The sequence below is a fragment of the Carassius gibelio genome, chromosome A17, assembly GCF_023724105.1.
Source record: "Carassius gibelio isolate Cgi1373 ecotype wild population from Czech Republic chromosome A17, carGib1.2-hapl.c, whole genome shotgun sequence".
NCBI lineage: Eukaryota > Metazoa > Chordata > Actinopteri > Cypriniformes > Cyprinidae > Carassius > Carassius gibelio.
The window spans coordinates 8897481-8911150 of NC_068387.1; the positions used below are offsets into that span (position 1 = coordinate 8897481).

Below are 13670 nucleotides of genomic sequence, written 5' to 3' on the forward strand. Positions count from 1 at the left end.
AACTACCCTTCTCACGGACCTCCACCAAGAGGTTTCGAGGTCCTGGAAGCAGCCTTTATCAGCGCATATCACGAACGGCGCGGGTTTTTGCCATGATTAAGTGACATGGCGGACTGCTATTATATAGCGATATACCTCTCTAGCCGAACGGATCGCGCCGAACTCCGCCGCGACCTAACCCCCACACTCTAACATTGACCCCCCCCCCCCCCCCCCCCCCTCAGACACTCTGCACAATCCAGCCTTCAGTGTTTGAGGGACGGCACAAAAGGCTGGCAAAGATGGACAGTTTATGACTGCTCATACAGCTGCCACGTTCTCGCAATAGCGACGTGGCCCTATTTTTATCTTGGTGAATTAAATCCTGCAGTGGATACGCTTCAGGATTATACACAACGAAACGCAGCGAGTTTACGCATGCGCTTTCCTTCATGTTTGCCAGGGACTGTGCCCTCCACTATAGAGTGCTGTTGGACCGCTAATGCGCATCCAACACTCTCACTGCCATCCCTACGCTCTAACATTGACTGTCTCGCAGCAAACAGCGGTTCGAGCAGCATTGGATCGGGCTGTAACGCCAGGCGTAAATAAATAAATAATCCCTCAGACACTCTGCGCAATCCAGCTTTCAGATTTCGAGGGGCGATTCAAGGGTCCTACACAGACGACCCGTTTATGACGGCTCGCACAGCCGCCGTTTTAGTTAGCGGCAGAGCCTGATGTTCAATTCGTTGGTCTAATTCCTGCCGTGGACACGTTTCAGGATTATACACAACGGGACGCAATAGCTCTTATGCATACACTTCCCCTGTGCACGAATGCCGCAGGCTTTTCCTTGCACGGACATTTATGTGTATGACAGCGCTGCAGAAAGCGGAAATTTGAGACCGCTAGTATTGTTTCGGGCCGTGTGGAACGCTTGCCCGGCATTTCTCAATGGGTGTTACGCACAATTGTCACGGATACACCAATTAGTTTTTAAGAGGCCCATCTCTTTTCCGCTGAATTCTTTCCACGGTGGTAAACCGATGGTAATAGCAGTGTTGTGACAGGAGATGTCAACTCTGCTGAGCAAAGGGGCTATAGAAGACGTACACCCCTCTCAGATGGAGGCAGGGTCTTACAGCTGTTGTTTTGTAAAAAAAAAAAAAAAGAGACGGCGGATTGTGACCCCGTACTTCTCAAAATGCATGGATGTAGCTCTGGCCCCGTTGCAGCTCCAGGGCGTCCGTCTGTGAACCACTTAGACGATTGGCAGGTTTTAGCGCAATCGCAGACTCAAGCACATTCTCATCGGGTTCTTGTGCTGAATCATTTTAAGAGCCTGTGCTTACACACGAATTTTCGTGTAATTTAAGTGTTTTAATCTCCTCTCAACGGATACCTTTTCTGGGAATAGAATTGGACTCTCGCGCGACGACAGCAAAGCTTCTCTCCCGCGCGCTCAGTAGATTGCGTCATGCGTGCGACCCTTCAAAGCAGGTCGCACAGTGACAGCGAGATTGTGCCTCACACTTAGGTCTAATGGCAGCGGCATTCCCCGTAATTTGTCTGGGGTTACTTCACATGTGCCCTTTTCAGTGGGAAAATGGGCGGAAAGACGAATATTTCACCCCGTTGTCTTCCGCATCGGACGATTTCGGTGACACGGAGTTGTGTGATGTCGTTAAAACTATGGATGCCAACCGAATTCCTCCTGGGGTTCGGCTGGGGATTTGAGCTTTCCCAGAGACCATCACGACGGATGCGTCTTTGACCGGTTGGGGAGCTGTTTGTCAAGGGCGACCAGCCCATGGAGTGTGGACAGCTGCACAACGCAGTTGGTATATAAACAGGTTGGAATTACTGGCAGTTTTCTGGCTCTCCAGTAATTCGCGAATCTGCTGATCGGCCGTCTTGTGCTGCTCAGAACAGACAACACAGAATTTGTCTCATACCTGAATCATTAGGAAGGATTACGCTCTCGCCCCCTGTGCAGGCTGGCGAGACATGTTCTTCTTTGGTCTCAGAACAAATTTCTGTCGATCCGAGTTGTTCATGTCCCCGGACGTTTGAACTTCGGAGCGGATATGCTATCCAGACAGTCTCTGGAACAAGGGGAATGGAGATTACACCCCAAACGATGAATCCCTTATGGCCTACGCATTGCCCACTATGCTTCTCCCCATCGCTCCTGGGCTTTGCTGCGTTAGCTCACAGTTGGCCCAGGACCAGTCTGTATGCTTTTCCCCGATTCATTTGATCCCAGCTGTATTATCCTAATAAGGCTGGACAGAGTGGAACAGCTGCTGCTGGTGGCTCCGTGATGGCACACGCAGCCGTGGTTTGCGGACCTGATCAGTCTGTTAGCAGGCTCTCCATTGAGTTTTCCCTCAGACAGGATTTGGCACTCGAGGCCGGATCTGTGGAAGTTGTGGGCGTGGCTTCTGAGCAGAGTGAGTTAGTATGTCCCGGTCTTTCTGTTGAAACTACCGAGACTATACTTAATTCTAGAACAGCTTCTACGAGACGCTTATATGCTTTCAAGTGAAGACTGTTTACGACCTGGTGTACAATCGTAATGTGGATCCAGTTTACTGCCCAGTGGCTTCAGTGCTGGAGTTCCTTCAGGATCGTTTTTCGAATAGAGTGACGCCAGTCACTCTAAGGTTTACGTGGCATCTATTCAGCTTACCACAAATATATAGACGGTACCTCAGTGGGCCGTTATCCACTGGTTTCTCGTTTCATACAGGGTGCGTGACGGCTGAGGCTTTTCCGCCCCGTGCGAGTCCTTCATGGGATTTATCCATTGTGTTGCAGGGTTATCAGGGCATCTGTTGAGCCCTTGGAAACTGTTCCGGATAAAATCCTGACTCTGAAGACACTTCTTATGGCTTTATCCTCCCTCAAGAGAGTTGGGGTTTACAGGCTCTCTCTGTCTCACCCACGTGCATGGAATTTGCACCGGGATCTATGTAGGTGTTGTTGCGACCGAGGCCTAATTATGTTCCTAGGTCGCATCTATCCCTTTCGCTTTCAGCAAATGGTCCTGGAAGCTTTATCCCCTGCTGAGGCGGGGTCAGAAGATCTAAGTCTTTGCCCTGTGAGCTTTAAAGATTTGTGTATCTTACAGCCCCATGGCGTGAGTCTGACCAGCTGTTGTCTGTTTGGACATAAGAGTAAGGCCATGCGGTTACAAACAGCGCATGTCCCATTGGCTGGTGGAGGCAATATCTTTGGCCTATGAGGCGTGCAGACTCGCTTCGCCCTTAGGAGTTAAAGCTCATTCCACTAGAGCTGTGGCTTCTTTTCAAGCTTTTCTCAGTGGATCTTTTATGGATGATATCTGTGCTGCGGCAGGATGTCCTCACCGAGCACTTTTATCTAGTCCTACAGTCTGAATATGAGGATGGCTCCTGGCTCCCGGGTTCTCTCCGCTGAGCAGATACTTCCTCGGATCCCAGCTATCAGGTACTTCAGGCGTTTTGGTATAGCGTTCCCATACGTGGTGACGTCACCGCAGCATCGAAGTGACCTATGAAAGGGAACATCTCGGTTACGTATGTAACCATGGTTCCCTGAATAGGGAACGAGATGCTGCAGTCCTGGCCGTGCCGTACCTGATAGCATTCTTCTTCTTCAGTCATGAAATCTGAGCGAAATGGCGCGCGGCACCCGGGTATACGATGCGTACGCATGCGTAGGGCGGTGCCAAGCGCTATTTGGCCAATAGGATTGGCGGGATGGTATAGGGCTTCAGACATTCGTCACACCGAAGGTGTTCCCATACTTGGTGACGTCACCGCAGCATCTCGTTCCCTATTCAGGGAACCATGGTTACATACGTAACCGAGATGTTTTTTCTGCTGTAAAGTTGGGCATTTTAACATGGGGAGTCTATGGGACTGACTCCCTTTTGCAGCCAGCCTCAAGCGGCCAGTCGATGAATTGCAGTTTTAGTCACTTCCTTATTGGCTTCACGAGAGAGAGCGGGACGTTGCCTCTGGAATTCGACTGATGCCCACAGCCGCGAACGAGCCTTTTGAGCGACTTCCAAATCTGATGACTGCCGCGCGAACTTTTTCCCTCCAGTGAATTTTATTTTATATAGTGAATGTGCAGTAATAGCAGTTCTTTCAGTATTAATCGTGTAAATAAATAGTGTTTTATATAGGTATTGTGTATTGATTTTTATATTTATCACCGTGCATTTTATATATTGTGTGCGTGTCTGAAAGCGGTTAACAACAACTACAGCAACATGGTGCAGTGCTTTGTACGTTACCTGACTGCAATCACCGCTCAGTCGTCAACACATGTCGTTGCCATTACACAAATGTTCAGTAAATGGACAAAACGTTATGCCTAGGCTAAATATTGTTTTGACAGTGGCATCATAAAATGCTTGATATGACTTATACCATATGAAGGCTACAGTAGCCTAGCTAAAGTTGACGATAATGCTAACTAAAGTTACCAACCTCTCTGCAAAACTCACCAAAACTTTGTAGGTCTTGTCCCTCATGCTGGCCCTTACAAAACCCACAAGCTGACCCTCGGACACGCTACACTCAACTACCTTTACATGACCCTATCTAAAGTGGGTTTCCACTGAGCACACGATTGCACTGATAAGTCTACCGTGCAAAAAACGCAACACAGGTTTTTATTATTATTATTTTTTTATTAATGATCTTCAGTCTTCACGGACCTTCGCGGGGTTTAACCAGACAGTTACACGAGTTCCACCAATCAGATGCATCACTGTGGGAGTGTTCAGGATTGTGGGTAATGAAGTACTTATCCAAGACATTGCGAATAAAAGGCATTTATCTCAAAACAAGGTAAGTGCCCCATGAACCTTTGGCGTTTATATAAGCATATACTATCGCTTAGTACAGCCGTGGCTGGTTTTAAGTCATGTAAAAAAAAAACCCGGAACCCGCGACTACCAATATTTGTAAGTGACTTTACAGAAAAACAAGCCCAAAGTCGCATACACTGCTCATGATCGCTAGACTTTTAAATGTATTTTAAGTAGAAAAAAATTTGCAGCATAGAATTCATCAGATCTTATCCAAATTCTTGCTTGCTTACAATTGGCTAACTTTCATAACTGCAGAGTGTTATATGTCTGTAGAAGAAAGTCCGTCTCACACACGTAAGCCATCTGCTGCTCTTCAATCACAGACAAGTTCAAAGACAGCTCTTTAAGTTTATGACATTCTTCATATAATCCATACATATGCGGTGGTCCAGGTACATGACTTAGAAAGCGTAAAATGTGTTTCTCATTCTTTCTTTCACCTGCCTCTAAGAAATTAAAAGCTAAATATTTAATCTGCCCATGTTAGCAGCATTTTTTTATTTCTTTTCCAAAATCAATTTAAAACAGATACTGAGGTAGAGGACGTGTTGTTAGAGTTGTATTCTGTTAAAACTAAACCAACTTATAATGCAGCACATGTGTGTTATTAACCAATTTTGCATTGTTTAATAACACTATATTTTTAGCTTGTCATAATGTTTGCAGTACACCTGCCTTTAGCTTGGAGTTTCGTCCACATCTAGCCTGGATGAATGTACTGAACTTAAATCACAATCAATTAAAATGCAAAGTTAACATATTATTTATTTAAGAAATGTTCATAATTGTTATAGTCCATACCCTTTGAAAGCTGACCAGGATGCAGCGCAGTTGCTGGGTAAAAGTCAAAAGAACTTAGATGCTATATATTGTGGGGAAGTTAAAATAAAGTAATATGCTATGGTCTAATGCATAGTTCCTTCATAAGCAGGATTGAGAGTTTATTTAGTTTTTGATCATTATATTTTTTTATTGCCTTTCTTCCCCTAGTGTGCTCCTCATTCATTATAAGTGTGCAATGATTCCTTATGAGCAGTAATTTGGCCTGTGGCATTTTGTTGAACACAATCAGAAATTAACAATGAAATTACTAACAGTGGAGTGAAACAATCTCAAATATCCTATTTTTAGTTAAAGGTAATGATCAGCAGTCCACTTCACCGTCCTCCACAAGAGGAATTTCTGGAAAACACAAAGCAAAACACTAATAAGTGCATCAAAATTACAATTATGTCTCAAATGATATTATTCGACAGTGTGTGTCTCTACCACTAGGTGGCAGCAGCCTACAGCTTTACCATCTGCAATGTCGATGCTGGGGCTTGTGGAGGCGGTTTCCTCCATAGAGGTGATGGCATTGGTTTTCTCAGACATGTTATTGAGTCCACCAGCATGGGAGGAAGATGGCTGTATGCCTTGAAAACATTCTGATGTGTCCGAGATGCTATCAAAGGTCTCATCCTCACCAGTGTCCAATGGCACCCCATTCTGACTCCCTGTATGCCCGGGATATGAAGGTGGGGTTTGTTCTTCTGAATGCTGTGCGCTCCCCAGACCAGCAGGGGGCGGATCGTTTGGGGGCTGACAGTAGGTACCACTAATAGCCTCTTCATAAGAGGGAAGAGGTACAGCCACACCATCTACAACCAAGATGTTTGGATCTCGACTCTCAGCTTGCTCTTCACTGAAAAAGAAAGAAATATTTTTTAATGAGCAAGTTTAGAGAAGATCATGCTACACGGTCTGATTATAATGTTGGCTTTACCTTGGACTTTGCTGGGATTTGCATTTCGAGTGGAACGTCTTGCCTGTGATCACTAAGAGCAGGGCTAGCAGCACACTAGTGGCCGTGCATGCCACTACTTTCCATGTGGTTAGAAGGGAGTCTTGAAAACCAGGCCAGGTTGTGTCTGTGGGAAGAAAGCAGTGGAGTTTAACGTTGTTTTTAGAATACGAGATATGAATCTTAACACTAGAACCGCCACATGGTAAAATTGACCCATGGCTGTTTTTAAAGTGCACATAGTAGGTTTTCTATAAAATATGTTGTAATATATGTTGTATACCTAAAACCACCAGCGGGTAACATTTATCCATGCACATGACTACTGTTTTGATTTGGCTTAAAGGCATATTATGTCAATGTATTATGCCACTGTCTTCACAAAGTCATTTCTACAGTCATAAAATAATTATTTTTAGTCATCAACTATGTTTTTGTCCTCTCATTTTATGTTCAGTAGACAATATATGAGCAATAATAATTCATCATAATGAAATAAATAGCAACAAAGTGATGAACAATAAATAAACAAAAAATTATAATTAATCCAAAGATAATAATACATAAAAATAATGATAATAATTCATATTCAGTAAATGATTATTGCTCAGTATTGTGTATTATTGTTATTATTTTAGTCATTTAAATAACATGGGTTGCCTTAATCTGTGATTAATGACATTTTATTATAACATTACACTACACAAACATGCATGTATTGCTTTTTAATTCCCGTTGTCATTGCAGGCTGGTTTAGCCTCTATTCAAAAGTGATTAGTATAGCCTGCTTCAAACAGACTTGAACATAAATCAACACGACAAGAACAAAGTTGATGACTAAAAATAATCATTTCATGACTTTTTGTGAAGACAGTGGCGTAATACATTGACATTATACGTTTTTGAGTACATTTTATCCGCTGGCAGTTTTAGGTTCACAAAATATTTTAGTGATACATTCTTTTCAGGAAAGTCCAAGAGAACAGGTTGAAAGTAGAATGTTTTTGTAACAATATAGAAAAAATAAACACATGTCAATCCGATGTAATAGATGTAATGCAGTAAATAATGTTTATTAATATATACTATATATTACATAATGTATATCATTAATATAATATATACATGACTAACCCATTAATATCATAACAAACATTAAAACAGGCAACATTACATCTTATTGCACATTCCTTGGGTTAACGTGCAGAGTTCATCAGATTACGTTGTTCCAAATAAAATGTTTGTAAACGTTTATTGAAACTGTTGCAGGCTAATTTACCATCTTTGATGCAGTAGACCTGCATTTGTGGAAACCATTGTCCGTACTGGCAGGTGATGTATTTATAGTCATTCGCTAGAGAGTAGCCAGAAGAACAGTAGTATTCTACGACCGTCCCATGAATGTAACGGTCACATGGTTGTGGGTGGCACACGTAATCTCCATGTTTTATCATTGGGGGTAAAGAGCATGCTGTAAAACACAGAGACAGAGAGAAGACATCTTAAAATGATAACTCATTTCCTCTTCCTGGCTCCCAGACTTATTTTAATATCTGCCCCAGTATTTGCTTACAGGCACGCCTAAATAACATTTCCAGGTGATGAATGCAGATTTCCTTAATTACATTTTTAAAGTAGATTTCAAATGTTTACATATAGATTTTGAGATTTTACTATAAACTATAAATCACAAGTAGTAGTTTTTCAGCAATCAGTTTTCAGCATGCAAAAAAAAATATTTTTTCAGCGTGCAATTATAAAAGATTTTAAATTATAAAATTGATCTATAAAATATAGTATTATAGATATATAATATTAAAGGTAGTAAAATATTAAAATTACAAAATTATATCTCCTTTGGTTATATCTGTTGGTTTTTCAACATAAAGCTGAGAAATTATACTGATATTTACCCTCAACATCAAGGCACCGGGGTGGCATGTTTGACCAGATGAGGTTATACATGCATTCCAGAAATTCAGGTCCCTCCAATTTGTAACCAGGAAAACACTGGTAGTGGACTACAGTCCCAACAGGCACAGAGAACTCTGTTTCTGAGACGTTCATATAACTGTGTGGAGGTATCAGCGGCCGGAGGCAGCCTGTGGAGACAGAGGACAGTGCATGAAACCCTTTCCTAGATCTTTAGTGGAGTGTGGTGTTGGATTATTGAAGTATAGTCAGTTAAAGAGTAGATTTATTTTGAATAACTGTCAAAAAATGGTTTTGTTGTCAAACCTTGACAAGTTGGCTGATTATCCCATGTCCCATCGGACTGACAGACTGATTCCATAGTTTCCGTGTCAGGGTATCGGATCTGAAATCCCTCATGACAGCTAATAATGAGGCTGTCGCCAGGCCTGTATGTTTTATTTGTGATGTCAGCATCCTCGATGAATGGAGGAAGACAGTCTTAGAAGGACAGATTAGATAGATAAATAAATAAATGCTGCAACATGTTCGTACAGTTAGTTAAACAAAAAATAAAGAATTTAAATATTTAACCTCTTAACTGTGAAAATGTACTATCCGAACTTAAATTATTAAGCTATTATAAGTTATATAAATTAAGTTAAATTATTAAGTGATTCATGAATGCTTTGGAATACAGACCTAAAGTTAATCTCTTTTCAAAAGAAGACAATCAGCAGATTATTTGTAAAAAGATTATAAAGGTTTAAGTTTTATGTAAAGAAAATGTGCTTTACATTTAATTTAAAATGAATATTTTACAAAATATTTTTGATTTTAAAATTGCTATAACAATTAAAACCGTTTGTCTAAATGAGTTATATTCCAAATTTGAAGGTGATATCACAAAAAACGACATTACTGATTTTGTTTAGGGATTATATCAAAAATAGTCACAGGGTGACACCCAAACTCCATCAATTTTTTTAGGCATTTTTATTCTGTCACTACAGAGCCCCGCACATGAAATGCAAGAAAAAAAAATGTGTGCACAATTTATTAATTCATTCCATCGATGTACTAAAAGGTGCGCACGATTACTATTTTCTTCCTTCTATTTGCTAATTTGTTCCCTCGAATTTATAAATTGTGCACTCAATTTACTAATTTGTTCTCTTGATTTATAAATTGTGTGCATGATTTAGAAAATTGAAGGAACAAATTAGTAAATTATGTGCACACTTTATATACCACGGTAACAAATGATTAAATCGTGAAAAATTTATAAATCGAGAATAGTAAATCACGCACACGATTTAGCCTGCTATTTTTTTCCCTGCATGTCATTTGGGGGGCTCCGTACTTACAAATGTATACATTTCTGTATAAATATTACTTCTATAACAAAATTACAACCAAATATGGAACCTTGAGTCTCAGACCTTACCAACAATGTGTGTTTTGTCAAGATTAGGAAAAGTTTTGATTATAAAATATTGTAGTAAATTTTGTAATATGATACTAGACATTTCCTGCTAAGGGGAGGAGCTTGGTAAAAGATTTTAAAGTACACTAACAGGATGCTGACAGTTAAAAGGTTAAGACTGAGTAGCCTCACCTTCTGAAAGGCACACTGGTTTAAGGCTTGGTTTCCAGCCTACCGATCCATTATGGAAGCGCGTGCAGATGATCTTTGCTGGCCCCTTTAAGCTATAACCATCCACACAAGCAAACCTGGCAACAGAGTCTTCAAAGAACAAACCGCTGCTTGGAGTTCTGATTCCGTGCTCAGGAACACCAGGATCCTTGCAGAACTGCTCCACTGAAAGTGCACAGGGAAGAACCAAATCATGCATTTCAGTGTTTGATCTCGACATCCGACAAAATAATGATCAAATCCATAATCAAGATGGAAATTTGTTCTTTCCTTCTTGTAATGTAACTGTTTTCTTGTTATCCTTTCTATTTTTACATATGGTCTTACAACTACTATCCCCTCAGGAGGGTGGTGAGCACATGATAGTGATCTCAGCCTTTAGATAATTTATATTGGGTGAAACTGTTACAACTCAGCCCATGTTACAACAGTCTCTCAACATTACACTCAATACAGCATCTTGAGAAAACACTTTTCTGCTGAGATGTTCCTTTTACTCACTGTTACATAAATATCACCTTCATAAAATGTTGTTATGGAGTTTAGGGCCTAGATGATGTCTGTAGTTTTATGAGTGTGGTTCTTGCTTGCTGTGAATGTTCTGCTTAGTCATGACCAAATGTTATAACATGCAGCTGTCATGAAGAAACTGAGGCTGCATAACAGAACAGAACCTCTAATGAAGATGATGGGCCAGGGTCTTCAGCATGTCCTACTACACAGGCAACCACAAAGGAAGTTCAGCATATTCCTGTCAATATATAATTGCAGTTTTTATGCAGATCTCTTACCTACTGTGTTACCCGGGAAGGCGGTGACCAGAAAAGGAGGGAGGACGAAGAGGGGGAGGATAATCGAGAGAACAACCCGGCCGTAGACAGGAGGTCCAAATGCAGATTTCTTGCCTTCTTTATCACCATGATGAAACATCTTTCACTGAATAAAACTCATCTGGTCACAATGCTCTGAAATTATGATGACAACGACAAAAAGCTAGGTAAAACGTGAAAACATTACATCTATTGGGATTGCATCATGGATGCTCAGCCCTGCAGAATCTCCTCGCGGACGCGCAGAACATGATGACCAGTAAATCCCCATTTCAGTTCGTAAATACCAAATCAGTCTTTTCGGGAACGCGTGTGTCGCAGATCCAGCACGCATTATTATGCATTATTCAAATGTCTTCGGCAGATCAGAATAAGGCTCGCGGAACATAACGATGCTGTCTAAATGTACGATGATCGAGATGATGATGAAAAATGCGTCACGCGCGTCACTGATCTACCTTACTCGGTTGAAACCAAGGTCTACTGGTGCAACTGCGGTTTTAAATATTGTGCTCGCTGTTTTCTGCTCACACACACATGATTTCTTGCCGTACACCGAAAATCAATTGCGTCGGAGTTTCTCTGATCTTGATTAGAAATGGAATAATAATCTTACTTCGGCTGTAGATCCGTTCTTCACTGGAAACAGGACAGTATTGAAAGCAAAATTATCCCGCCTTTGGTGCTTTATGTGGGTTATCTCGTGATGAATTATTATACAGGTCGAAGTACAGTGTGGAGTATTATAAAATGAGTAACAGGGAAGCTTAGCTTTCAGACAGAGGAGGCTAACTGCCAAAAGCAATATATATATAGGCTTCTCAGGCCATTTCATATGTGCAAAACTCACCAGGACATAACATATAGCTCCAGTAATAAGTGGGTTAATGTGATGTTTCAGTTTCAGTTTCTATGAGAAGCTGTACAGGTCAGAGGTAGACTCTTCAGTTGAGTCATGGAGAGTTTTTTGAGTGGCCTGAACATAAAAATAATTTTAGATGAACAGAAAGAGATGCTTAATAAGCCCAAGACTGAAGAAGCTATCTATTAAAGCCCTTACTTCAGAGTTCTATAAAGAATTTGAAGATCTTCTAGTTGCTATTTTACTTAGAATGCTGTCTCAGTCTTTTGACACAGCTTGCCACATTCAGTGTTAGAGGCTAATATAACGTTAATTGGTTAGAAGCAGCAATTCCTCATATAATCTCCACTAATTAGACTGGATTTACTCTAGGCCGATGCTTATTGAACATTATACAACATGGACAAAATATTCCGAGGGATAACTGGTGGTGTCTCTCAACGCTGAGAAGGCTTTTGACAGGATAGAGTGGCCCTACCTTTTCCAGATTTTAACCTTTTGTAACAATCAAACCTTCTGTAACAAATTTAACCTTGGTAACAATCTTTTTAAATGGGTAATGCTGCTCTGTGCATCACTGCAAGCCTCTGTCTTGATCAATGGCACACACTCTCCTTTCTTCTCACTGAGCAGATCGAGGAACAGAGCAAGGTTGCTCTATGTTCCCGCGGTTAATGAGCCCTTGGCACAGGCCATTCGAAAAGAGACCATTATAGAGGGGATTGATGCAGGAACAAAGGATCACATGATATTGTTATAAGTGGATGACATATTTCTGTATTTAAGTAGTCCTGAGTTTTCCAGAGACAGAATTATTCAAATCATAAATAAATTTGGCAGCTTTTCAGGTTTCAGAATAAACTACACAAAGTCTGAGGTATGGCTCAGAGCTGTCTGAGTAACTGGAAACCCTCTGCCTTTTCTGTCGGAGGAAATTTCTTGCCACAGTGCTCACTGAGAGTATGAAAATAGACAAGGAAACACATGCATCCTTGAACCGGGACCTTGACTGAAGTGGGTGGATAAAAGGAATATCTGTCATTGGAGACCTTGGTGAGATTATGAATTTTGACAGATTTAAAGAAAAATGTTACCTGCCAAGTTCCCCCTTTTTAGGTTCCTCCAGGCGAATTGCTTCATTTCCATTATACTGAGAGCAAATCCATGTGGAATATGCATATGGAGGATGCCTTATAAGCAGTGCAGTACTTTAAAATGTTTTATGGAGCACTGTTAGATTCTTCAAGGTCTAAGGAGTTGTGGAAAAGGGATCTGGGATCTCTGGTTGATGTGTGACTGGAATGCCATGTGGCTAGCCGTTTTCTTTTTTTGGATATTTAATGACCAATAAGGCATCTGAAATGCAATTAAAGATTATACACAGGCTTCAGATCTCATAAGTGAAACGACACAAGATGAATAATACATTTGTGTTACTGTAAGTGTAAAATGGAAGACGGTACATATTTTCAATCGTATGTTTGACTTTTCATATTATGGCATTCTTGTCTGATGTTGTTCAAGTAATTAATAACATATTGGAAATCTCTCTGGACCTTGACCCACTGGTCTGTATCTTAGGGATTCTTTCATACAACATCTGGAGCTCTTCTAAGATCCAGTTGCTCAAAATTGTATTATTTACTGCTGAAGTGGATTTCTGAAAAACCACCAACAAAGACACAATGGATGCAGCGAGTATCTTGTGTCTCTTTAAGTACAGTACGTTGCATCTCATCCTCATGGACTGAACCAGATTTGGCACTTCTTGCTGTGAG

At 41.0% G+C, this 13670-nt stretch overlaps 1 protein-coding gene across 1 annotated transcript; it reads right to left on the reverse strand.

Moving 5' to 3' along the window:
• Positions 1 to 5596: 5596 nt before the first annotated feature.
• Positions 5597 to 11781, reverse strand: LOC128031340 (sushi domain-containing protein 4-like). Its single transcript, XM_052619530.1, has 9 exons — positions 11647 to 11781; positions 10992 to 11165; positions 10162 to 10365; positions 8871 to 9044; positions 8546 to 8734; positions 7912 to 8103; positions 6615 to 6759; positions 6148 to 6533; positions 5597 to 6031 (listed from the first exon to the last, which is right to left on the reverse strand). Exons 2-9 carry the CDS (start codon positions 11128 to 11130, stop codon positions 5994 to 5996), a joined length of 1467 nt encoding a protein of 488 aa, XP_052475490.1. The 5' UTR covers positions 11131 to 11165; positions 11647 to 11781; the 3' UTR covers positions 5597 to 5993.
• Between the last annotated feature and the right edge of the window lie 1889 nt (positions 11782 to 13670).